At 36.6% G+C, this 25890-nt stretch overlaps 3 protein-coding genes and 2 non-coding genes across 5 annotated transcripts in view; 1 reads left to right on the top strand and 4 right to left on the bottom strand.

Moving 5' to 3' along the window:
- Positions 1 to 4492: 4492 nt before the first annotated feature.
- TRNAW-CCA lies at positions 4493 to 4566 on the bottom strand. The gene has a single exon. It is a non-coding gene; the product is annotated as a tRNA-Trp (tRNA).
- Positions 4567 to 4705: 139 nt separating this feature from the next.
- Positions 4706 to 4779, bottom strand: TRNAP-UGG. Its single transcript has one exon. It is a non-coding gene; the product is annotated as a tRNA-Pro (tRNA).
- A 1326-nt stretch (positions 4780 to 6105) lies between these two features.
- Positions 6106 to 12265, top strand: LOC123423791 (30S ribosomal protein S18, chloroplastic). Its single transcript, XM_045107892.1, has one exon. It carries the CDS (start codon positions 6165 to 6167, stop codon positions 6675 to 6677), a length of 513 nt encoding a protein of 170 aa, XP_044963827.1. The 5' UTR covers positions 6106 to 6164; the 3' UTR covers positions 6678 to 12265.
- An 8793-nt stretch (positions 12266 to 21058) lies between these two features.
- On the bottom strand, positions 21059 to 23652 carry LOC123423787 (50S ribosomal protein L2, chloroplastic). Its single transcript, XM_045107889.1, has 3 exons — positions 23618 to 23652; positions 22720 to 23126; positions 21059 to 22056 (listed from the first exon to the last, which is right to left on the bottom strand). The coding sequence occupies exons 1-3, from the start codon at positions 23650 to 23652 to the stop codon at positions 21626 to 21628; spliced, it is 873 nt and encodes a 290-aa protein (XP_044963824.1). The 3' UTR covers positions 21059 to 21625.
- Positions 23653 to 25516: 1864 nt separating this feature from the next.
- LOC123423785 (NAD(P)H-quinone oxidoreductase subunit 2 A, chloroplastic-like) overlaps positions 25517 to 25890 on the bottom strand; it is a 2086-nt gene continuing 1712 nt past the window's right edge. Inside the window, exon 2 of the mRNA XM_045107888.1 lies at positions 25517 to 25890. This exon is cut by the window's right edge and continues 1585 nt beyond it. The gene's annotated coding sequence lies outside the window, so the exon portion shown is untranslated.

The raw sequence follows: 25890 nt of genomic DNA, 5'->3' as shown, positions 1-25890 counted from the left end.
ATCTCCTTCGCTTGTAGTCATTTATCATTCAATTAGTGAAGCATAAATTCATTTGATCTCCCGATATTAATATTAATCAAATTAGCATCTTTCTTTAGAAAGAAAGCCCTTTTCCATTTTACCAAAATTCTTTCTATTTATACCTGCTTTAAGGTATTCATCATTGCAGTACAACTGTTGCAGTAGAATGCCAACAAATTCGTGTATAGGGAACTAGATTAGCTTAGCTACCTATCTAATTTATTGTAGAAATTCTGGGATCTGTGATTGGACATGGAAAATAGAAATACTTTTTCTTGGGTAAAGGAACAGATAACTCGATCGATTTCTGTATCGATCATGATATACGTAATAACTCGGACATCTATTTCAAATGCATATCCCATTTTTGCGCAGCAGGGTTATGAAAACCCACGAGAAGCAACTGGGCGAATTGTATGTGCCAATTGCCATTTAGCTAGCAAGCCCGTCGATATTGAAGTTCCCCAAGCTGTGCTTCCCGATACTGTATTTGAAGCAGTTCTTCGAATTCCTTATGATATGCAATTGAAACAAGTTCTTGCTAATGGAAAAAAGGGAGGGTTGAATGTAGGTGCTGTTCTTATTTTGCCCGAGGGATTTGAATTAGCGCCGCCCGACCGTATTTCCCCTGAGTTAAAAGAAAAGATAGGAAATCTTGCTTTTCAGAGTTATCGTCCCGATAAAAAAAATATTCTTGTGATAGGCCCTGTTCCCGGTAAGAAATATAGTGAAATTGTCTTTCCCATTCTTTCCCCTGATCCTGCTACGAAGAAAGATGCTCATTTCTTAAAATATCCTATATATGTAGGGGGAAACCGAGGAAGAGGACAGATCTATCCTGATGGTAGCAAGAGTAACAATACAGTCTATAATGCTACGTCAACAGGTATAGTAAGAAAAATACTACGTAAAGAAAAAGGGGGGTATGAAATATCCATAGTTGATGCATCAGATGGACGCCAAGTGATTGATATTATACCTCCCGGACCAGAACTTCTTGTTTCAGAGGGGGAATCCATCAAGATTGATCAACCATTAACAAGCAATCCTAATGTGGGAGGTTTTGGTCAGGGGGACGCAGAAATCGTGCTTCAGGATCCATTACGTGTCCAAGGCCTTTTGTTCTTCTTCGCATCCGTTATTTTGGCACAAGTTTTTTTGGTTCTCAAAAAGAAACAGTTTGAAAAGGTTCAATTGTACGAAATGAATTTCTAGGTCCCGGAATTTCTTACCATCAAGTTGGTAAAAAGCCTCGATTTATTGGCAATTGCTAGAATTATCTATGATCTTTTTTGGAAATCCTTTTTTTGTTTAGACTTTTTTTTGTTTACGAGATGTCTGGAATTCCTTATTTATATCTCATGCAAAAGAAGAGAATCCAAGGCAAAGGCGAGAACAATAAAATTTAAATTTCTTTCGAGGGATTGCAGGTCTTCTTAATCGTCTATTCGGCACAAGAAAAAGGCTTTTTCTTGTGCCGATTCTTCTTGTATCAAAATAAGAATCCTTTTTCTTCCTAATTCGTCAAAGATTACTTTACTATTTCTTCTTTATTCGGGTCTGTCTCTTGGGCCTCTTTTTCTTTTGCTTAGGTTTAGCCGAGGTAGTGGACAAACAGAGGGGAAGAAAATATGGCGGGGGACAAATTTCTTGTGATTGTAAGCAAATAGAATTGCTTGGCTTGTTTAATTAAGTTTAACTTCAAACTTACAGAAATTTTGCAAAAAAAAGTAAACTCTTCCATTGAAGGTTTTTTTTTTATTTTTAGGCTAGTTGAATAGTTTTGATTAAGGTTTTATTAGTTTATTACTCGAAACTAAATCAAGGATTTTCAGGATACTTCCTTTGTGGAATAAGATATTGGATCCTCGAGTGATCTCTTTTTCTTGTTGCTTCATAAGAGTGAATCGAATAGATTCAATTCGCGTTATAAGAGTAAAAATTCCGCGGGTCCTTTCCGCTCTAATCAGATAAAGGGGGTAAGGACCCGCTAAGCTCCTACTTTTTCATGTTTACAATCTGGTCCCTCCGATTACTATAGAGATGAACCCAATCCAGAATATGAACCATAAAAGAAAACACCTACTAAACCAATCACAGGAATACCAGCTACAGTACCTATCAGCCAAAGAGGAATTCTTCCAGTAGTATCGGCCATTTCCCCTACTTTCCTCCACATTTTATCAATTGGTCATGCTAGAGACAAAAACAGTCATGGGTAGTTATAAGGATGGTATCTTTCCAAATGGGATAAGAGAATTCTTATTAGTCTCTTTCTTTCTCTCAATTGAAGAAGTAATTGGAAAATAAAACAGCAAGTACAAAAATGAGTAATAAACCCCAGTATAGACTGGTACGATTCAATTCAACATTTTGTTCATTCGGGTTTGATTGTGTCATAGTTCTATAGTTGGAATTTGGTTTATCGTTGGATGAACTGCATTGCTGATATTGATCCCAAGAAAAAAACAGTAGGTACAGCTAGTCCGTGAATAGCCAGCCATCGCACTGTAAAAATAGGATAGGTTCGATCTATGGTCATTGAGGGCCTCCTAAAAGGATCTACTAAATTCATCGAGTTGTTCTAAAGAATCAAAACGGTCGGTTATTAACGGAATTCCTTGTCGGCTTTCCGTGAAATATTCGTTTGGCCTAGGACTTCCAAACACGTCATAAGCTAAACCCGTACTGACAAATAACCAACCCGCAATGAATAGGGAAGGTATAGTAATGCTATGAATAACCCAGTATCGAATACTGGTAATAATATCAGCAAAAGAACGTTCTCCCGTGCTTCCAGACATGCTGAACTCCCAAAATTTTTGTACATTCAAAAAAGGAATTGATTCCGTAAAAGATGGGATCAACCAGTAAATAGAAAATTACTGATATTTCATCCTTGTGAGATTGTCAATTTTGTACCAAAGGTGTATTTTGAGTATACCGAATTAGTATAGCTATCCTTCCTATGGCACAGCAATCTGGTTTTGCCTGGTTCCGAAACATAATTACTTTTTTTTGTCTATAGGTAAGCTATATGTTATTCAAGGCGTCAATAGAAAACCCCTTTTTTGTAGGTTCTATTTATTTTCCTTGGCTTCGGAATAATAGAGTAATTCGGAATAGCAGCCAAAATCTTGGGAAAATCTAAGTTAATGATCAATAGGTTTGGATAAATAATTTAGGAAGGATATTCTCATACTGACACAATACAAGGACAAGTATATATATGTGAAATTTATCCTTTCATAATTCGTAATTAATCCTTGTCTTGTTTGTTGGATTAGGTCTAACTTTCTTGACCAAACTGCGAGCGTGGAACTTTACGAGATGAAATAGGGAAAGACAGAAGATAGAATAGAACTTAAAAGGATAATTGAAGTGACTCGTCTTCGAATCTACTTTGGTTGGAGTTCGAAAAAGGAATAAAAATAAAGTAAATTCAAGGAAGAGCTTTCTTTTTTTTTTAACAGACCCTCGGGAGGTCGTGGAATGCTTTTCTTCTCCTCTTATTCCATATAGAATACAATCAGTTAAAATTAAAATAAGAAGGAATAGGGGAATATTCGATCGTTCAGTCCAAAAAGAGGGTCCTATTGAAAAAGAAATTATCCAAAATAGAAAGAAGTTTTTTTTTCAAATTCAATTGTTTATTTATCTCTTATTCCGAAATTTCCCTGAAAATCCAATTTCATTTTTTCATTCAATGGGGTTATATGATCTAGTTCTTAATATTATTACTTTACTCAATTGAAAAATTCCATAACAAATCTCTTGATTCGAAATTAGGGACTCATGTATCATCTGATGAATCCACTTTCTTTTACACTTCTGTATCTCACTCTATCTTGTTTTTTAGTATTATCTAAAATAACTGATGAATTATGAATTTTCCATAACTTAGGTAAATGCTTTACCAACATATGTAGTGTAGTAAAAAAAAATAAATGGAATTTAACTCTTTCATGCTTACTTTAACTAGTTATTTCGGTTTTCTACTGGCTGCTTTAACTATAACCCCAGCTCTATTTATTGGCTTGAACAAGATACGTCTTATTTGAATTGACTGAATAATAATAATTCAGAAAAGCAAAATCTTTCTTTGGGATTCCTGATATTCTACGACTCTTTTCCAGACTAATTAGGAATTCTTTTCTTGGTCATTGAGATTCGTGGATAATTTAGAGTACTATTTAGGGATAGATCGTACCTCTTTTTTTATCCCCCCGAACAAATCGAAATGATTGAAGTTTTTCTATTTGGAATCGTCTTAGGCCTAATTCCTATTACTTTAGCGGGATTATTCGTGACTGCGTATTTGCAATACAGGCGTGGGGATCAGTTGGATCTTTGATTGAGTCATTTTTTTTTTTTTATTGACCTCCTCTCTGGTCTGGAGGAGGTCAAATTGGAGTTACAATTCAATTTTGTTAAATTATTTTACTCTGCTTCGACATAAGATAGATGGAATCACGCTCTGTAGGATTTGAACCTACGACATCGGGTTTTGGAGACCCGCGTTCTACCGAACTGAACTAAGAGCGCTTTCATTCATTCAAAAAGAAAATCTTTTTCTATTCCTAATGTATCTCACGTACGTATAGTCTCCACAAATTCCAGTTATACCCACTTTACTTTAATTGATCTCGTTGCTACTGCCTATAAAGAAGAAAGAAGTAATAGGTAGGGATGACAGGATTTGAACCTGTGACATTTTGTACCCAAAACAAACGCGCTACCAAGCTGCGCTACATCCCTTTTCCAAATTAAATTGTTGTGCAATGCCATTGTACACAATTCCTGTCTTCTTTTCCACATCATAATTTTCTTATTCTTTCTCTATCTATATATAGAACCCTCGTGTCATTTCTTCTTTTTGGTCTCATATAATTAAGGAATTATATACAGCTAAAATCCAATAGAATTTCGCCTATAAAAGAAAGATTACTTTTCCTTGATAATATATAGGAAGAAGGGGTCATCTTTTTATTTTTTAGGGATAGGACAATTTCGGAAAATTTCGTCGATTATGGTTCAGTTTATATATAGCATAAGTTTATGATCATATATGTATTCCAACAAGGAAGGAGGATTTTCAATGCGGGATATAAAAACATATCTCTCTGTAGCACCCGTGCTAAGTACTCTATGGTTTGGTGCTTTAGCAGGTTTATTGATAGAAATTAATCGTTTATTCCCGGATGCTTTGTCATTCCCTTTTTTTTAATTCTAGTTATTGCTATGGGAGGGATAGATTTCTTCGTGATATGACAAAATTTTATCTTATCCTTTTCAATCTTTTTTTAGTATCGGAAGGAAAAAGAAAGAAAAGATGGATTGGGTTGAACCTCAGAGTCATTAAAAATTTGGTAAACCCTATTTTTAAAAATAGAAATTCAATTTAAAGGGGTACCCAAGCTAAATCAGGCCTCAGAAATCAGAGCATAGAAAAAGGCGGGGCTGACTAATTAAATGAAAGGATTTCGAACCAAAATCTTTGCTAATTCGACAAGGATTGTATTCTTTAATTATTTCTCTATTTTTTATTACTTAATTTAAGAATAAAAAAAAATTATTCTAATGAATTTTATTCTTCTTCTTCGGATTCAAAATAGAAGAATAAAAGAATAAGTAGAAGAATTAAATTAAGTCAATCCAAAAGGAAAAGGAGGTTCATGGCCAAGGGAAAAGATGTTAGAATCAGAGTTATTTTGGAATGCATCAGTTGTGTTCGAAAAGGTGCCAATGAGGAATCGACGGGGATTTCTAGATATAGTACTCAAAAGAATCGCCACAATACACCCGGACAATTAGAATTCAAAAAATTTTGTCGTTATTGTCGCAAGCATACGACTCATCACGAAATAAAGAAATAGGAACATCGTGTATTCGATCTTTCCAAACAACAGAAAGAGTAAGAACTTCATATTTTATATATAAATAAAACATAGTATAGAATACAAAATACAAATCAACTCATCTGATTTCCGGTCGATATTATTTCATATGTATAGAGGGTATTCATATACTATAAATATGAATCAAATAAGATATGGATCAAAGAAAAACTACTTCTTCTGGATCCTAAATTAATAAAATAAAGAAGTGCATTTTCCAATTTTAAATTAAATAAGGAATAAATCATGTATACATCTAAACAACCTTTTCTTAAATCTAAGCAACCCTTTAGTAAATCCAAGCAAACTTTTAATAAATCCAAGCAACCCTTTCGTAAATCCAAGCAAACTTTTCGTAAATTCAAACAACCTTTTCGTAAATCTAAACAACCTTTTCGTAGGCGTCCCCGGATTGGCCCGGGAGATCGAATTGATTATAGAAACATGAGTTTAATTAATAGATTTATTAGTGAACAAGGAAAAATATTATCGAGACGAATAAATAGATTAACCTTGAAACAACAACGATTAATTACTCTTGCTATAAAACAGGCTCGTATTTTATCTTTTTTACCGTTTCGTAACTATGAGAACGAAAAACAATTTCAAGCCCAGTCAATTTCAATAATTACAGGTTCTAGACCCAGAAAAAATAGACATATTCCTCAATTAACGCAAAAGTACAATTCCAATCGAAACTTAAGAAACTACAACCAAAATTTAAGAAACAACAACCGGAACTTAAGTTCCGATTGTTGATGTTTTATTCGAATTCGCAAGGGCCAGACCTATATATATTATAAAGAAAGTAATCCAGCTCGTCGATTCCTACCACTTAATCTTAATTTATTGTATCTTCCCGGAGTTCCCTCTCCGGGAATTCATCTTTTATTATTCCAGTATATTACTTTATTTATACCTTTAATTGATGATCTTTATTTTATTGGAAATCGTGTAAAGATTATTTGGATTTGATACAGCTACTTGTGCAAGCATTTTACGATTAAGAATCAATTTCTTCTTGTACAGGTTGTGTATTAATTTACTATAACTATCGAATACTTTATATACCCGCGTTGCTGCGTTTATCCGAGTGATCCACAAACGACGAAAATCCCTCTTTTGCCTACCTCTATCTCGATGAGAGGAAACAAAAGCTCTTTTTACTTGTTGGGTAATCATTCGATTAAGTCTTAAATGAGCCCCTCTAAAGTTTGAGGCAAATGAACGCATTTTTGTTCGTCGTCTCCGGGCTATATATCCTCGCGGAACTCTGGTCATTGAATCAAATTAACCTTAATGAATAACTAATGATTTCTCTTCTTTTAGCCACCCTTTTTCTCATTAATAACAAAACTAATTATTCCGATATATAAAATATTAATTCCAATGGCTTTTGCTATAGTAACCTTCCCAACCACGATTTTTTATTCCACTCCGTTCAGTTATTTCTATACGAAATAACAAATTCATTCTAAATAATACTAAAAAAAATAGTGGGTTCCATCGTTTCTATGGTTCCCTTTTAAACGGTGAGGCCCTCTCTATACACCGGAGCCCTTTCTTTCATCAAAAAGTATTACGAACTTGTATAGTTCACATTCTTTGGCTCTACCTATCCATTATAGAGTAAATAGCTCTTTTCACAATAAGAGTTATCCATACAGTGACGGTATTTAATTATGAAAGTTGGCTAAGTAGCTGACCCTGTTAGTCCGTTCTTTATAAGATAAAAGAGCATAAGCCTTTTTCTTTTTATTACTATTTCCTCCGCTTAATGGATAACCATTTGCTACCAATGGGAGAATTGCTTCTTATTTCCAAATTTAGATAATTCGATTTGCACCAAAGGAAACCAGAAATTCCATATACCATAGAAATCTAGGATAGAGAAGCTATATCCTATTCATTGGTACTAATCAGGGATACTTCAAATTTTTTTTATATTTGTTTGAAGTCATGATCTGAACGAGTCGCACATACACCCTAGCACATGTTCCTCGACGCTGAGGGCATCCTTTAAGCGCAGCCGTTTTTCTAGCATTTCGTATTGGCTGTCTTGCGTTTCTAATAAGTTGTTTAACCGTTGGCATGTTGTATGTATATAGAAAAAAATGGATTGGTTTAGATCCATCTTAACCTGATGATTGCTCATCATGAAGTCTTTCTATTTTCTATTAAATCGAGGAAAACACGAATTTAGCTGTGAAATAACTTTACAAGAAATCCGGACACTACCAATCCTTAAACATTTCCGGAAACCACACTGGATCAGTATCGCAGTGCTTGTCAATCATTTCATCCCCTACAATATCGACAAGTCCATAAGCTTTGGCTTCGTCTGCTGACATAAAAACATCCCTTTCCATGTCTTCGGATACAACCCAAAAAGGCTTGCCTGTTCTTAGTGCATAAACCCTTGTGATCATTTCGCGAACTTTGTGTAACTCTTCTACTTCTAGTAAAAATTCTGGTGTCCTTGCCCGATAATAAGCACTAGCAGGTTGGTGAAGCATAATCCTCGCGTGAGGGAATGCTATACGCTTGGCGGGTTCTCCTCCAAGCAGAATGAAGGACGCCATGGACGCGGCTATTCCGAGGCATATTGTATATATATCTGGTGTCACCGTTTGCATCGTATCAAAAATAGCCATTCCTGAGATTAGCCAACCGCCTGGGGAGTTTATAAACAAAAAAATATCACTAATTCCATCTTCTATACTCAGATATACCATGAGACCTGTAATATGATTCGTGATCTCGCAACGAATCTCTTGACCTAAAAAAAGTGTCCTTTCTCGATACATAACATTGTATAAGTCAACCCAAGTCGCTTCTTCATCTCCAGGAATCCGGTAAGGTACTTTTGGAACACCAATGGGCATATTAGATTAATATTATTAAATTTAAGTAAGAAACACTTTAATATGGAAACGTAAGAATGGAACAGAAAGAAAGAATCTGCAGTTTATTGTCTTAATTTTTATTCTTATTCTATTCTATTTTATTCTTATTCTATTCTATATGAATACTATAGATTCTATTAATACATAGATGGAAAGGTTATACATATAAGAAAGGTAAGACAGATTGAATAAAGAAAAAGGAATGGGTGATTCGAATGCTAAACAAAGAGGGGTAGCGATCTATTCTTCGTTTTTTCCAAATTGGCCAAGTTACCCATTGCATATTGGCACTTATCGAGTATAGAATAGATCTGCTTCTCTTTCTTCTTATGAACAGAATTGGCTTCTTATTTTTAATGGAATGAAATAAATATTCGCGCTTTCTGACACAGAATCCCCTAGAAGGGTTAGGTACAATGGATAATCTTTTTCAATGCGATAAAATAAAGCGACATCGTGTCTATTTTTCTTTGCTAAAGGGGTATTTCCATGGGTTTGCCTTGGTATCGTGTTCATACTGTCGTATTGAATGATCCGGGTCGATTGCTTGCGGTGCATATAATGCACACAGCTCTAGTTTCTGGTTGGGCTGGCTCAATGGCTTTATACGAATTAGCAGTTTTTGATCCCTCTGATCCTGTTCTGGATCCAATGTGGAGACAAGGTATGTTCGTAATTCCCTTCATGACTCGTTTAGGAATAACGGATTCGTGGGGTGGTTGGAGTATTTCAGGAGGAACTGTAACAAATCCGGGTATTTGGAGTTATGAAGGTGTGGCAGCTACGCATATTGTGTTTTCTGGCTTGTGTTTCTTGGCAGCGATCTGGCATTGGGTATATTGGGACCTAGAAATATTCTCTGATGAGCGGACGGGAAAACCCTCTTTGGATTTGCCCAAGATCTTTGGAATTCATTTATTTCTTGCAGGGGTGGCTTGCTTTGGCTTTGGGGCATTTCATGTAACGGGTTTGTATGGTCCTGGGATATGGGTATCCGATCCTTATGGACTAACTGGAAAAGTACAAGCTGTAAATCCAGCGTGGGGTGCAGAAGGTTTTGATCCTTTTGTTCCGGGGGGAATAGCTTCTCATCATATTGCTGCGGGTACATTGGGTATATTAGCGGGCTTATTCCATCTTAGTGTCCGTCCGCCTCAACGTCTATATAAAGGATTACGTATGGGCAATATTGAAACTGTACTTTCCAGTAGTATCGCTGCTGTTTTTTTTGCAGCTTTCGTAGTTGCTGGAACTATGTGGTATGGGTCAGCAACGACCCCAATCGAATTATTTGGGCCTACTCGTTATCAGTGGGATCAGGGATACTTTCAGCAAGAAATATATCGAAGAGTTAGCAATGGTTTAGCCGAAAATCTTAGTTTATCAGAAGCTTGGTCTAAAATTCCCGAAAAATTAGCCTTTTATGATTATATTGGTAATAATCCGGCAAAAGGGGGATTATTCAGAGCGGGCTCAATGGACAATGGGGATGGAATAGCTGTTGGATGGTTAGGACATCCCGTCTTTAGAGATAAAGAAGGACGTGAGCTTTTTGTACGCCGTATGCCTACTTTTTTTGAAACATTTCCGGTTGTTTTGGTAGATGAGGAGGGAATTGTTAGAGCGGACGTTCCTTTTAGAAGAGCAGAATCCAAATATAGTGTTGAACAAGTAGGCGTAACGGTGGAGTTCTATGGTGGCGAACTTAATGGAGTAAATTATTCTGATCCTGCTACTGTAAAAAAATATGCGAGGCGTTCTCAATTAGGGGAAATTTTTGAATTAGACCGGGCTACTTTGAAATCCGATGGTGTTTTTCGCAGCAGTCCAAGGGGTTGGTTCACTTTTGGTCATGCTACCTTTGCTTTGCTCTTCTTTTTCGGACACATTTGGCATGGCGCTAGAACATTGTTCCGAGATGTTTTTGCTGGTATTGATCCAGATTTGGATGCTCAAGTGGAATTTGGAACATTCCAAAAAGTGGGAGATCCAACTACAAAGAAACAGGCAGTCTGATACACATTGTTATGGTATCTTTCACCTCTCTTTTTTGATTTGACATCTCCCATCCTTTCTTTGACTCTTTTTCTTTCTTTATATGGGAAATTCTCCCAAATGACAAATGAATAGGTGTGGAAGTTATAATTGTAAATAAACCACGATCGAATCTATGGAAGCATTGGTTTATACGTTCCTTTTAGTTTCGACTTTAGGGATAATTTTTTTCGCTATCTTCTTCCGAGAACCACCTAAGGTTCCACCAACTCCAACTAAAAGAATAAAATAATTTCATTTAAGTAAGAAGTCTCCCAGATAGGGGGACTTCTTACTTAAATTAGTCTCCGTGTTCTTCGAATGGATCTCTTAATTGTTGAGAGGGTTGCCCAAACGCGGTATATAAGGCATACCCAGTAAAGCTTACAAGTAAACCAGATATGGAGATGGCGACTAAAGTTGCTGTTTCCATTTTTATAGAATTTCAAGATTACAATGGATCTACGAAAAGATCGTGTATTTACAACTACAACGGAATAGTATACAAAGTCAACACCAATGATTAAATATAATTTATGGCTACACAAACCGTTGAAGATAGTTCTAAACCTAGGCCAAAACGAACTGGTGCAGGTAGTTTACTGAAACCCTTGAATTCGGAATATGGGAAAGTCGCCCCGGGTTGGGGGACTACTCCTTTTATGGGGGTCGCAATGGCTTTATTCGCTATATTCCTATCTATCATTTTAGAAATTTATAATTCTTCCATTTTACTGGATGGAATTTTAACCAATTAGGTTTCTACTAACTAAAACTAGGAAGTCAGAGTTTTTCCATCCAAAAAAGCCTTTCTAGTTTAAGCTCTACATTTCTAGATATTATGGTAGTTCGACCGCGGAATTTTTTTGTTTCGGTATCTCTGGAATATGAGTGTGTGACTTGTTAGAATTGATCCTATTGATAATACATAGAAAGGGCCTGTTATCTCTATCAAGATGATTCTAATTCGTCAGATATTATTTATTCTAGTATCTGGAACACGAAATAGATAGAGTGGATCAAAAAAAATGGAACTATGATTCATACTCACTATTAAGACCTCGCAACCAGACTGAAAAATTCAAGTAGTTCTTAAATAAAAATAAAAAAGAAATTTTCTTCCTTACAATTTTGTTTGCCCAAAAGACAACTTTTTTTCTATCGATTTTGTCGAGTCATTACACTGATTCAATTTCAATAAATGATTATCAAGCGGTTCTTATTCGAAGAACCCTTGCCTTTTGTTTAGCTTGAGACTAAATCATCGTGGCTCTAGTATGAATCTAAGGTTTTAATTGAACTGATTCATAGGATCACAACAAGATAATTTCTATATTACGCATAAAAAAAAATCCAAAATAGGGAAGAGAAAAGTCAAGAAGCCTCTAATGACCAACATAAGGGAAAGGAAGAAAGAAAGACGCGCCAACTTGAGATTTTTTGGCATTATCATCACAAAGAAGATATTCCGGATTTTTTTTATTTGCTATCTTCAAGGCAAATCGACCCGATTCAGTGGCTGATGAAGTTTTGAACCTTTTTTCTAATATTCGTTGAAAATTTGTGTGTTTCTGCTTGAGCCGTACGAGATGAAATTTTCATATACGGCTCTTAGAGGGGGGCGTGGGTTAGTTACCTATCTCAATAAAGTATATGATTGGTTTGAGGAACGTCTTGAGATTCAGGCAATTGCGGATGATATAACTAGTAAATATGTTCCTCCCCATGTCAACATATTTTATTGTTTAGGGGGAATTACACTTACTTGTTTTCTAGTACAAGTCGCTACCGGTTTTGCTATGACTTTTTACTACCGACCAACCGTTACAGAGGCTTTTTCCTCGGTTCAATACATAATGACCGAGGCCAACTTTGGTTGGTTAATCCGATCAGTTCATCGATGGTCAGCAAGTATGATGGTTTTAATGATGATCCTGCATGTATTTCGTGTGTATCTCACAGGGGGATTTAAAAAACCCCGTGAATTAACTTGGGTGACAGGTGTGGTTTTGGCTGTTTTGACTGCATCATTTGGTGTAACTGGTTATTCTTTGCCTTGGGATCAAATTGGCTATTGGGCAGTCAAAATTGTGACAGGTGTACCTGACGCCATTCCGGTAATAGGATCGCCTTTAGTGGAGTTATTACGCGGAAGTGCTAGTGTGGGCCAATCCACTTTGACTCGTTTTTATAGTTTACATACCTTTGTACTGCCTCTGCTTACTGCCGTATTTATGTTAATGCACTTTCCAATGATACGTAAGCAAGGTATTTCGGGTCCTTTATAGGGAAGGCATATCATAGAGAATTCTAATTCTCATATATCATATCGGGTAGGTTGTGGTATTTCATTGCTACAAGCATGGGTTATTGTAAAATAACACATGTCATTTGGATACTTCTCTTCAACTCCGAAGTATTTTTATACGATACAAATAGTTGAAGTTAATTTTACGAAAGAAAAAAGGCGGATTATGGGAGTGTGTGACTTGAATTATTGATTTGGCCATGCAGATAAAGAATTGGATCTGCCACATTAGAATTCACAACCAAAGGTGTCTCCGCATCCAATCAACATGTAAGTCCCCTACCTAGGAAGGATAGGCTGGTTCACTTGAGGAGAATATCTTCTATGATCATACCGCAACCATGTCATCCATGAACAGGCTCCGTAAGATCCCATAGAGTGGAAATGGAATCAGTCATGTGACATGATCCAATTCTCTATTTATTACACTTACCTTTTTATTATAGTATGGAAATGCATTCATTTTCTTTGCATCGATTGTGATCCGCAATACTATCGGAGTAAAAGAAGGGATCTAAGGAAGAATGTAGGCTAAACTTTTTGATTTTTTATTAGTAACAAGTAAATATTTTGTTTGGAGGTAAGAAACTTGCGATATTGAGGGGATAAATACCAACTAATCAAGAGACATGAGACAATCCACAAAGCAATTGATCATGATCAAATTTGTAAGCCCACTTGGATATTGAGCATTTACCCATAAGAATAGGATTATTTTCAATGAGTAGTGGTAGGTGCAACTTTGGAAAAGAGAATCTGATAAAGCTTTTTTTGTCTAGAGTCATTGAGTCATTATATACCTTAATTCTATTAAGGATCTTCCGCGGTCTTATTTCTTTCACTCTTGCTCGAGCCGGATGATGATAAATTCTCATGTCCGGTTCCTTTGGGGGATGGATCCTAAAGAGTTCACCTATCCCAATAACAAAGAAACCAGACTTAAATGATCCTGTATTAAGAGCTAAATTAGCTAAAGGGATGGGACATAATTATTACGGGGAACCCGCATGGCCCAACGATCTTTTATATATTTTTCCAGTAGTAATTCTAGGTACTATTGCATGTAATGTAGGTTTAGCGGTTCTCGAGCCATCAATGATTGGTGAACCGGCAGACCCGTTTGCAACTCCTTTGGAAATATTACCCGAGTGGTACTTCTTTCCCGTGTTTCAAATACTCCGTACGGTACCCAATAAGTTATTGGGCGTTCTCTTAATGGTTTCTGTGCCAACAGGCTTATTGACAGTACCTTTTCTAGAGAATGTCAATAAATTCCAAAATCCATTTCGCCGCCCAGTAGCTACGACCGTTTTTTTAATCGGTACTGTAGTAGCTCTTTGGTTAGGTATTGGAGCAACACTACCCATTGATAAATCGTTAACTTTAGGTCTTTTTTAGATTTTTTTTGATTCATTCAACCATGAAGTACCATAGGTATCTAGGAAATAGTTACTTCCAAGTAGAATCTTCCCTAGATACCTAAAATCCATTTTATTATTTTATTATGATCCATTTCGCGAAAATATAGATTGTACCAAAGATGCAAAATTGTTTTCTTTTTTCTTTTTATTCTATTCTAACTCGAAAAAGAAGAAGAAAAAAAATTGCAATGGATTTAAAACGAGAGTTTATTCTTAAGTAAATCAATTGGGAGATGCTTCTCTAGAGTGTCCCATATATGTTTTCTATCTTCCATACGAAAACTGTCAATTCTCATAAGATCTTCTTCAGTCTTACTCAAAAGGTCCAATAGTGTATGTATATTGGCCCTTTTTAGACAATTATATGTTCTAGAAGTTAATTCTAATTGATCAATAAAAATACAATTCAATGGAATTCCTTTTTTGTTTTTCTTTAGATTAGTTAATCTTTTTTGAAAAGTAAAAAGGGGTGGAGTAAACCTGTTTTTATTTTCTTCGAAACTAGTGCCCTCTTCCTCGGCGTGTAGAAAAGGAAGAAATAAATCAATCAAATTACGAGAAGCCTCATAAAGCGCTTCCTTAGGGGTTAAACTTCCATTAGTCCATATTTCTAGAAAAAGTATCTCGTGTTTTTCATTTCCATTCCCACAAGAAAAAATACTATAATTCACATTTCGAACAGGCATGGATACAGCATCTATAGGATAACTTCCATCTTGATAGTTCTTTCTGAGTTCTGTCTGATATCCACGATCTCTCTTGATCTGTAAATCAATACAGAAATCAATGGGCTCTGTCAAGTTAGCTATAGGTTGTGCCGTATCAACGGTTTCTACGGAAGGCGGTAAGATGATATCTTGAGCAGTTATGTATCTAGGACCTTTGACGCAAATTGATGCGTCTCTAACTCCATAGAGATTACTTCTCAATACAATTTCTTTCAAATTTAGTAAAATTTCTTGTACGGATTCTTCAATACCTGCTATTGTAGAATATTCGTGTGGCACGCTCCCAAATTTTGCACGTGTGATACATGTTCCTTCTATTTCGCCAAGTAAAGCTCTTCGCAAGGCAATACCAACGGTGTCCGCTTGACCTTTTCTAAGCGGGGACAGAATGAAACGACCATAATAAAGACGCTTACTATCTACTCTTGATTCAACACACTTCCACTGTAGTGTTTGAGTGGATCCTGCTACCTCCTCTCGAACCATAATAGACTAGTATTATTATTTTATCATTGAATCGTTTATTTCTCTTGAAAGTTGAAAGCGGGTTAATTCTTTTACAGACGTCTTTTTTTAGGTGGTCGACATCCATTATGCGGCATAGGTGTTACATCGCGTATACAACTTAATCGCACACCACTTTTAGCAATGGCTCGTAATGCGGCATCTCTTCCACTACCAGCGCCCTTTACCATAACTTCTGCTCGTTGCAAACCTACTGTACGAATAGCATCTACTGCTGTTCTTTGACCAGCATAGGGTGATGCTTTTCTTGAGCTTTTGAATCCACAAGTACCGGCCGAGGACCAGAAAACCACCCGACCTTGTGGGTCTGTAACAGTTATAATGGTATTGTTGAAACTAGCTTGAACATGAATAACCCCTTTTGTTATTCTACGTGCACTCTTCCGTAAACTAAAACGTGCATTCCTACGTAAACCAATACGCACTTTCTTACGTGAACCAATTTTTGGTATAGCTTTTGCCATATTTTATTATCTCATAAATATGAGTTAGAAATAAAAAAAAAGATACAAAGATATCCGTTTCAGGGTAAAATACACCCTTTACTTTAATTATTTGAAATTATTTTATTTGGAATTGGAACATTTCCGCGGGTACTTTTTTTTTACTTTTTAGACAGTAAAGTTCTTTTTCGAAAGATTACCCCTGTCTTTGTTTATGCTTCGGATTAGAGCAAATCACTCTAATTCGTCCACGCCTACGAATCAGTCGACATTTTGTACAAATTTTACGAACGGAAGCTCTTATTTTCATATTTCCGTATCCTTTTTTAAACTATGAATCTAATATTTTGGAAAAAAATAAGTCTCTTCGCTTGAATTTTAGAACTTAGAATTTATTACCCTAGAAAAAAAAAAGAAAAACCTAATCCTTTGAATCTTTGGTATTCTTCAAATCTTCGCTATCCTTCAAATCTTCGCTATCCTTCGAGTCTTCGATACGCTTCGAATCCTTATGGGGAAGTCTATAAATTATACGTCCCTTGCTTGAATCATAACGACTTACTTCAATTTTGACCCTATCCCCCATCAGTATTCGTATAGAACTAGACCGGATCTTTCCTGAAATATAGCCTAGGATGATGGTGTCATTCTCTAGCCGAACGCGGAACATTCCATTGGGTAGGGCTTCCGTAACTAAACCTTCAAAAGTAACTTTTGCTTCTCTCGGGTTTTTTTTTTCTCTCCTATTTTTTTTTTCTGTCATATTTTTTTCTCCTATTTTTCCATTTTTATTTTCAAAATAGGAAGGGCGAGGTAGAATTCGAGCACTATAGGCGGGGCGATTACCATATATAACATAAGACTTCTCCCCCAATTCTGTTTAGTCGAGCTTCTCGATCTGTCATTATCCCTCGAGAAGTAGAAAGAATAGCAATTCCCATTCCACCCAAAACTTTAGGAATTCCTTGATAGTTGGTATAAATTCGTAAGCCGGGTCGGCTAATACGCTTTAAAAAAGTTCTTGTTCTATATTCCTTTTCGAGTCTTTCTCTTTTGATGTCGCAAAGTTGAAACCAAGAAATATCTGTTACGTTCCTGATGTTTCCGAACACTTTCAAGAAAACCCTCTCGTAGAAGTATTTTAACAATGTTTTCGGTAATATTTGTAGATACTACTCGAACTGTTCCTTTTTTATTCATGTCCGCGTTTCTTATAGAAGTTAGTAAATCAGCAATAGTGTCCTTGCCCATAAGACTCTAATTCTAGGTTCCTCCTAATTTTTCTATAATCAACATGTTTTCTTTTTTTTTCTTTTCATTTTGGATTTTAAAACATATACGTAAAACACAATCTACTAATATTAATTCTTTGATCTAAATTTCGCCTACTAGTATTTATAATACTTCAGGAGCTAATGAAACTATTTTGGTAAAATTCAATTCTCTCAATTCCTCGGCAATCGCGCCAAAAACTCGAGTTCCTTTTGGGTTGCCTTTTTGATCAATTATAACCGCAGCATTGTCATCATAGCGGATTATTATACCGTCTTCGCATTTGAATTCTTTACATGTACGTACAATTACAGCTCGAATTACTTCGGATCTTTCTAGAGGCATTTGGGGCAATGCGTCTTTGATTACAGCAACAATAACATCACCAATACGAGCATATCGCTGATTACCAGCAGCTCCTATGACTCGAATACACATCAATTTTCGAGCTCCACTATTGTCTGCTACATTTAAAAGGGTCTGAGGTTGAATCATATTATTTTGATTTCAATTTGTTATTTCAATGCAAAAGGATGAAAGAAATATTGTCTTTCCAGAAAGAAAAACCGGGCATTTTTTTTCTTCCATACCCCTTTTAGGGTTCTATATCTCTAATCGAATAAATTGACTTCGTATGGGCATTTTACTGGCCGCTATGGAGATAGCTGCTCTAGCTACAGTTTCAGATACTCCCCCCATTTCATAAAGTATACGACCTGGTTTAACAACGGCTACCCAATATTCGGGGGACCCCTTTCCCGAGCCCATACGTGTTTCCGTGGGTCTTAGTGTAACCGGTTTGTCGGGAAATATACGTACCCATATTTTTCCACCACGACGTGCATATCGTGTTATTGCTCTTCGTCCTGCTTCTATCTGTCTCGCCGTGATCCAAGCGGGTTCAAGTGCTTGAAGAGCATATCTACCAAAACAAATACGATTGCCTCGGAAGGATTTTCCTTTCATTCTTCCTCTATGTTGTTTGCGAAATCTGGTTCTTTTGGGGTTATAGTCGATGGTTCTCTTTCTTAGTTCCATCTCTACTCCAAAACTGGACATGAGAGTTTCTTCTCATCCAGCTCCTCGCGAATGGAATGAGAAAGCATGTAAATAAATTTCTCTAATTCCATAATATTTAAAAATATTACGGTACGGATAGATACACATTAATAGATAATAGAAAAAGTTAGGTTTTTTTTTTATTTTTATATTGAATTTGTTAAAACAGAAAAATATAATATATAGTCAAAAAAGAAGATCTAGAATATATCCAGATGTGTGTGGATATTTATCTAAATTCTATATTTATAGATAATAATGTAGTCCTTCTAAAAAATATCCTTATTTTTACTCTTATTGAATCGCGGTAAAGTATTCTAATTCAATAAGAATTTCGCGGGCGAATATTTACTCTTTCCTGTCTTATTTGTTAATTTATAAACTTACCAAATAAGACAATTTTTTTGGTTTGTTCCGCCATCCCACCCAATGAAGTGTTAGGATTCTTTTCAATAAAATCCTATGGAATCATAGGTTCTGTCGTTCCCACTGCTTCTCCTTGAATGGTTAGGTCTGAATCCCGCAACGGAGCTTCCAAAAAATTTCTTTCCGAGTTAATTTTCTCAGTTTTATTAACCCGGGCGGCTCTTTATTATTGCTTAAAATTTGTAGTTCTTCTTTCAAGTTACAATTTTTCATTCTCTATTAGTTTTATTATATTGATGCTTTTTCACATTGCCTTTTATGATGTAATTCATAGACCATACACAGTGGAATTCTATATCTTATTTATTTCCTCTTCCTTCTTTCTATCATCCCTCCCTTTATCCACATCCCTTTAGTTTTGCTTCACAACCTAGAATCCCATTTTTTTTTTAGATAAAAAAGTGCAGTTGCTACAACTATATGACACATCTACTCATTTATGATAGAGGTATTTATTCATATAGTGACTGTTTCTTAGTTAGGATCTCGACAATACGAAGCAATAGGTTGGTTATTAGTATTAGTTAATTTTCTATAATTACTAAGTTTTTTTCTTTAAAAAAGAAAAAAAAATAACGAGTCACACACTAAGCATAGCAATTATATTAAATGATTTATCAATTTTCATTAAATCTTATAGAAAGAGGTAGAATTTCTTCTTTTGCAGGGATTTCAGGAAAAAAGTCTCTTGTCATTTTTTATTCTATCAATGGACAGAATTCGAAGACAAGATTAGTTATTCTTCGTCTACGAATATCCAAATTTTTACACCTAATACTCCATAGATAGTTCGAATTGGATAGCAGCAATAATCAATTTTAGCGCGGATTGTTTGGAGGGGAAGTCTGCCCCTTTTAATGGATTCGGCACGTGCAATTTCTTTTCCTCCGAGACGACCCGCAATTTTTACTTTTACTCCCCTTATATCTGCTTTTTTAGTTAATTCAATGGCTTTTTTCATTGCCTTTCGGAATGAAACTCTATTTTTTAATTGGAAAGCTATATATTCTGCAAGAATGTTAGGCTGTCTATAAGGTTCTTTAACTTTTTCGATAGAAATATTAAATCTCTGGTTTACAGAGTTAATTTCCTTTTGTAGATCTTTCTCTAATTCTTCGATTGCTCCTTTTTTCTTTAATAAATTTGGGAATCCAATATGGATTATGACGTGGATCGTATCGATTTCTTTTTGAATTTCTATATGTGTAATTACTTCGGAACTTGAACCTGAGTCCATTTTTCTATTATGTGTAATTACTTCGGAACTTGAGTCTGATTCTATTTTTCTATTCGAGCCCTTTTTCCTATTCTTTTGTATATAGTTCTTGATACAATCCCTTATTTTTTTATCTTCCTGTAGACCTTCAGAATAATTTTTTGGTTGTGCGAACCAAAAGGAATGGTGTTTTTGGGTTGTACCAAGTCTGAAACCGAGTGGATTTATTTTTTGTCCCATATTTTTCTATTCTATATTTTTTTTTACTGGGAATCGAAATCTTAGATGGATCTAAAGGTTATTTAGATTTCTTTACTATATTTAGTACAATTGTTATATGACACATGCTTTTTTTTATAGGGAAACTACGTCCTCGAGCTCGAGGTCTGAATTTCTTCATAATAGTACTCCTACTGACTTCGGCTTTAGTAATGAATAAATTCGCTTTGTCGAAATCCCTATAATGAGTTGCATTTGCGGCTGCCGAATAAACCAACTTTAAGATGGGATAAGATGCTCGATAGGGCATGAGGTTCAGTATCATAACAGTTTCCTCGTAGTAACGCCACCGAATCTCGTCAAGAACTCTTTGTGCTTTGAAAACAGACATAGGGATACGTTTTTGTGCTTTGAAAACTCTCTCGAACTTAAGTAGACGATCGGTTGGAACTTTCCTTGCGAGTTTCCTTAGCCCACTTTTCTTCTTCTTTATCCTAGGGATATACTTTACTAGTTTGAAACTTGTCATAAATAAGTTTATTCCCCGCCTACCTTTACTTTATTTTGAATCTTTTTTTTCTTCTTAATCTTTCTATTCAGAATTCAGTTAACGACGAGATTTAGTATCCTTTCTTGCATTTTCATAACTCGTAAAATGCCGAGTAGGCACGAATTCTCCCAATTTGCGACCTACCATAGGATTTGTTATGTAAATAGGTATATGTTCCTTTCCATTATGAATCGCAATTGTATGGCCAACCATTGTGGGTAGAATGCTAGATGCCCGGGACCACGTTACTATTGTTTCTTTCTCCTCCTTCATATTGACCTTTTCTATCTTTGCCAATAAATGATGAGCTACAAAAGGATTCGTTTTTTTTCGTGTCACAGCTGATTACTCCTTTTTTCCTTTTTAAAGAGTGGCATTCTATGTCCAATATCTCGATCGAAGTACGGAGGTCAGAATAAATAGAATAATGATCAACGGAAAAAAGAAAAAAATCCTTTAGCTGGATAAGGGGCGGATGTAGCCAAGTGGATCAAGGCAGTGGATTGTGAATCCACCATGCGCGGGTTCAATTCCCGTCGTTCGCCCATCGCATTATTGCAAATTCCAAAAATGCAATTTTCCATATTCCTAGTTACGTATTTACTTACGGCGACGAAGAATAAAACTATCGCTATATTTTTTCCTTTTCCTAGTTCTTCTTCCAAGCGCAGGATAACCCCAAGGGGTTGTGGGTTTTTTTCTACCAATGGGAGCTTTCCCTTCACCGCCCCCATGGGGGTGGTCCACAGGGTTCATAACTACCCCTCTTACTACGGGGCGTTTACCTAGCCAACACTTAGATCCGGCTCTACCCAAACTTTTTTGGTTCACCCCAACATTACCCACTTGTCCGACTGTTGCTAAGCAATTTTGGGATACTAAACGGACCTCCCCAGATGGTAATCTTAAAGTGGCCGATTTACCCTCTTTTGCAATGAGTTTCGCTACAGCACCTGCTGCTCTAGCTAATTGCCCACCCCTTCCACGTGTGATTTCTATGTTATGCATGGCCGTGCCTAAGGGCATATCGGTTGAAGTAGATTCTTCTTTTCTCTCAAAAAACCCCTTCCCAAACTGTACAAGCTTCTTCCAAAGCATACGGCTTTCTAGATGTATATGACGATCTCTAGACAGATGGATCTTATATGAATCATATGATGAAGTACCACATGAGTGGATATATAGGAAAGGAATCCAAATCTGCCGAATCGCTCATGTTATGATCTTCTACATCCTAGGTCTCTGCGTTCCGTCATCTGGCTTATGTTCTTCATGTAGCATTCAGATCGAATGACTCTATGAAATTACGTCGATACTTCCACATATTATGGGTAACGTAGGAGACATCCCTATTTTCCCCCGGGGGTCTTAATTACCACTGCTTAGCTTTCAATTTGCCTCTGACCATCAAATTAAATGTGAATAACCCGTCCTCCTCTCTTTGAAACAAGGGGCGCTTCCGGTTCTGTGCGTGCTTCAAACAATTTTGTCTTCTCCATATTACCATATCTCTAGAGTCAATAATTTTCTATGAGGAACTACTGAACTCAATCACTTGCTGCCGTTACTCAACAGTTTTCTGTTGAGGTCTATCCCGTAGAGGTAGTCAAATTGGATCAGTGATCGATTTCTAGGTTTCGTCGTAAACCTAATTGGTTACTTCCAATTACGTAAATCAATAGTTCAAACCGCACTCAAAGGTAGGGCATTTCCCATTGATATAGGAACTTTTGTACCAGAAACAATAGTATCTCCAATTATAGCCCCTCTGGGATGTAAAATATATCTCTTCTCACCATCCCCATAGTGTATGAGACAAATGTATGCATTTCGATTAGGGTCGTATTCTATGGTTACGATTCTACCAGATATGTCTTTTTGATTCCGTCGAAAATCTATTTTACGGTATAGGCGCTTATGACCTCCCCCTCTATGCCTTGCGGTAATGATTCCTCTGGAATTACGACCTTTACCACAACGGTGCCGTCCATGGATCAAATTATTTCGTGGATTGGATTTCACTTGCCTGTCTACGGTTCCCTTGCGTGTGCTCGGGATAGGTGTTTTGTATAAATGTTTCGCCGTATTATTAAGTATTCTCCTTTAGTTTTTTTCTCTATCTAGAAGTGGAATAGAATAACCCGGTTGAAGGGTAATGATCATACGTCTGTAATGCATTGTATGGCCCAGAATAGGTCCTATTCTTCTACCTTTTCCAGGTAGTCGATGGCTATTCACAGCTACCACCTTAACACCAAAGAAGAGTTCGACCCAATGCTTTATTTCTGTCTTAGTGAATCCCGATTCGACATTAAAAGTATATTGATTCTTTCCCAATAAACGAAGACTTTTTTCTGTAAATACTGCGTATTTGATTCCATCCATAAATCGACTTTCCCTCCTATGCTCTGAGTTCCAGTATCGATAAGAATTCGAGTTCTTATTGTTCTTATGTTATGGTATGAATATACCATACCAATTCGTTATGTATGGATGATGGATGAGATTCCATGGATAGAGAGCCAGTTCCAATAGACTTATGGAATGTTCCCGTTCGTGTGCATCCAGCAGGAATTGAACCCGCAAATTTACCAATTATGAGTTGGGCGCTTTAACCATTCAGCCATGGATGCTTAACAGGGATCATCGTACATCGTAAATAACCAATTTTCATATAGAAAGACATATCATAGAAAAATGAAATCGAAAATATTCCGAGATGGCAAATATTCGGAGATGACTATGAAAACACCTCTCTGGATCCTCGAATTGAAAGAGAGATTGAGAGGGATCAAGAATCCTAATTCTCGCTATTTGGAATGGATCCAATTCTATTGAGTCTGACTCATAGTGATCATTTCTCTTTAGCAAAGAATGACCTTGGTTATCAAAGGATTGAACAACCGGGATCCATTTCCTTATGATACCTAGTTGGCATTGATAACAAGGATCTAATGAATTATGAGTTTAATAGATCCTCTTTAGCAGAAAGACGTATATTCCTTGCTCATTATCAGACAATCACTTATTCCCAAACCTCGTGTGGGACTAATCGTTTTCATTTACCATCTCATGGAAAACCCTTTTCGTTCCGCTTAGCCCTATCGGGTATTTTAGTGATAGGTTCTATAGGAACTGGACGATCCTATTTGGTCAAATACCTAACGAAAAATTACGATTTTCCTTTCATTAAGGTACGAGGGCTTCTTATTCCACAAGAACGAAAGCACCTTTTCATTCTTTCATATACTAGGGGTTTTTACTTGGAAAAGACAATGTTCCATACTAAAGGATTCGGGTCCATAACCACGAGTTCCAGTGCACTAGATCTTGTAGCACTTAGCAACGAGGCCCTATCCATTAGTATTCCACATAAGAAATCCATTCTAGAAAAAAATACAATTAGATTAGCTCTTCATAGACAAACTTGGGGTTTGCGAGCCAAGGTAAGATCGGCTCGGGATCATGGGACCCTTTTCTATCAGATAGGAGGGGCTCTTGTACAAAATAGACTTACTAAGTAATAACCCCATAGAATCTATCTATATAAAGATAAAGAGGCAATCGTGTCAGGAAGCGGGTTTTTCTTTGGCCAAAAGGTACTTCGAACTTGGAACGAGCATGAAGAGATTAACGAGACTTCTTTCTCTTTTGAGTTTTTCTGGCGGACCTGCCGCGCAAGATCTTTGGTCTTCCCCTGGAACCGATGAAAAAAAGTGGATCGCTTCTTATGTACTCGCTCAGAATGATTCTTCTCTATCTATAGTTCATGGCCTATTAGAAGTAGAAGGTGCTCTGGTGCAATCCTTACCGACAGAAAAAGATTGCAGTCAGGTTGATAATAGTCGAGTGACATTACTTCGTCGGTCCGAACTAAGGAATCTGTTATAAATGTTTTGAAATGGATATTGTTCTCTCTTTGATCAGGGATTGCTATATGAAAAGAAGTGGAGTTTGAAAAAGGGAACGGAATGCTCAAACCGGAACTGCTAGAGGAACGAATTTTCAATAGCATAACTTGGGCTCCTAGAATATGGCGCCCTTGGGACAATCTATTTGATTGCAGGGTTTTGTTCCGAAGCAAAGATATCCGCGGAGGCCGGTTCGTTCGTCCTATTCTGATATTCAGGACCAAGAGGTACTGGATTCTCTTTCGGATAGGCCCTGAAAGGAGAAGAAAGGCTGAAATGCCAACGGACCTCTGTCTATTCTCTAATTCACCCGATCCGATAGTACCCGTTTTTGGAACGTCCAGTGCCAAAGTCACTGAATGGGTAAGTCACCAATCCAATCCCTTTGACAAATCGGATGTCATATTAGATATCATATTCTATATATATAGAAATATCATAGATAGAATAGACATATAGAATTTTTGGTCGGCAAATTCGAAGGAATCATTGAGTGAAAAAGGAGCAAAGAATGACAAAAGACGAGACTCTACTAGTCTTCACTCTTGTGGTTTCCTCTTCCTCGGTTTCTGTTTTCTTATTCGGGATCTTGCTTTTCATGGTTCTCATCTCTGCAACTCGCGATTTTCGCGAGAGAACCAAATCCAAGTTGGTGAAGATCATGATTTGGGCTGGCACGGTATTGGGATCGTTTGATCGATTTCCTTAATTTGATCGCTACTTAATGGGCGTGCGCTCAAAGGATACAAACAGGGATTCGCAAACAAAAAGGGGAATTCGTAGTCACTTTTTCCTGTCGCGTAAAAAAAAGTCTTTACGCGAGAGCAATAGAGGTTGGGATACATCTATCTCTTCTGAGCAACCTCTTTTGGATTCTTAAGACTACCCTTGCAGTAGGATACCATCTGCTTTGGGTTCTTTATTATCTCCTTCGAGGGATTTTTAAGATCGTTC

This window comes from Hordeum vulgare, unplaced genomic scaffold (assembly GCF_904849725.1).
Source record: "Hordeum vulgare subsp. vulgare unplaced genomic scaffold, MorexV3_pseudomolecules_assembly, whole genome shotgun sequence".
NCBI lineage: Eukaryota > Viridiplantae > Streptophyta > Magnoliopsida > Poales > Poaceae > Hordeum > Hordeum vulgare.
The sequence above is the reverse complement of the archived record's forward strand: the minus strand, read 5'-3'. Positions and strand labels throughout refer to the sequence as shown.

Excerpts from the sequence above, each read along its gene's own strand:
- LOC123423791 (XM_045107892.1), top strand. The coding sequence starts at position 6,165 with ATGTATACATCTAAACAACCTTTTCTTAAATCTAAGCAACCCTTTAGT.
- LOC123423787 (XM_045107889.1), bottom strand. The coding sequence starts at position 23,652 with ATGGCTGAATGGTTAAAGCGCCCAACTCATAATTG. Across the intron at positions 23,127-23,617 it reads AAGCGCCCAACTCATAATTG|GAGAATACTTAATAATACGG; the intron begins GTAAATTTGCGG and ends AAAAAACTAAAG. Across the intron at positions 22,057-22,719 it reads GGGAAATGCCCTACCTTTGA|CCGATATGCCCTTAGGCACG; the intron begins GTGCGGTTTGAA and ends AATCTACTTCAA.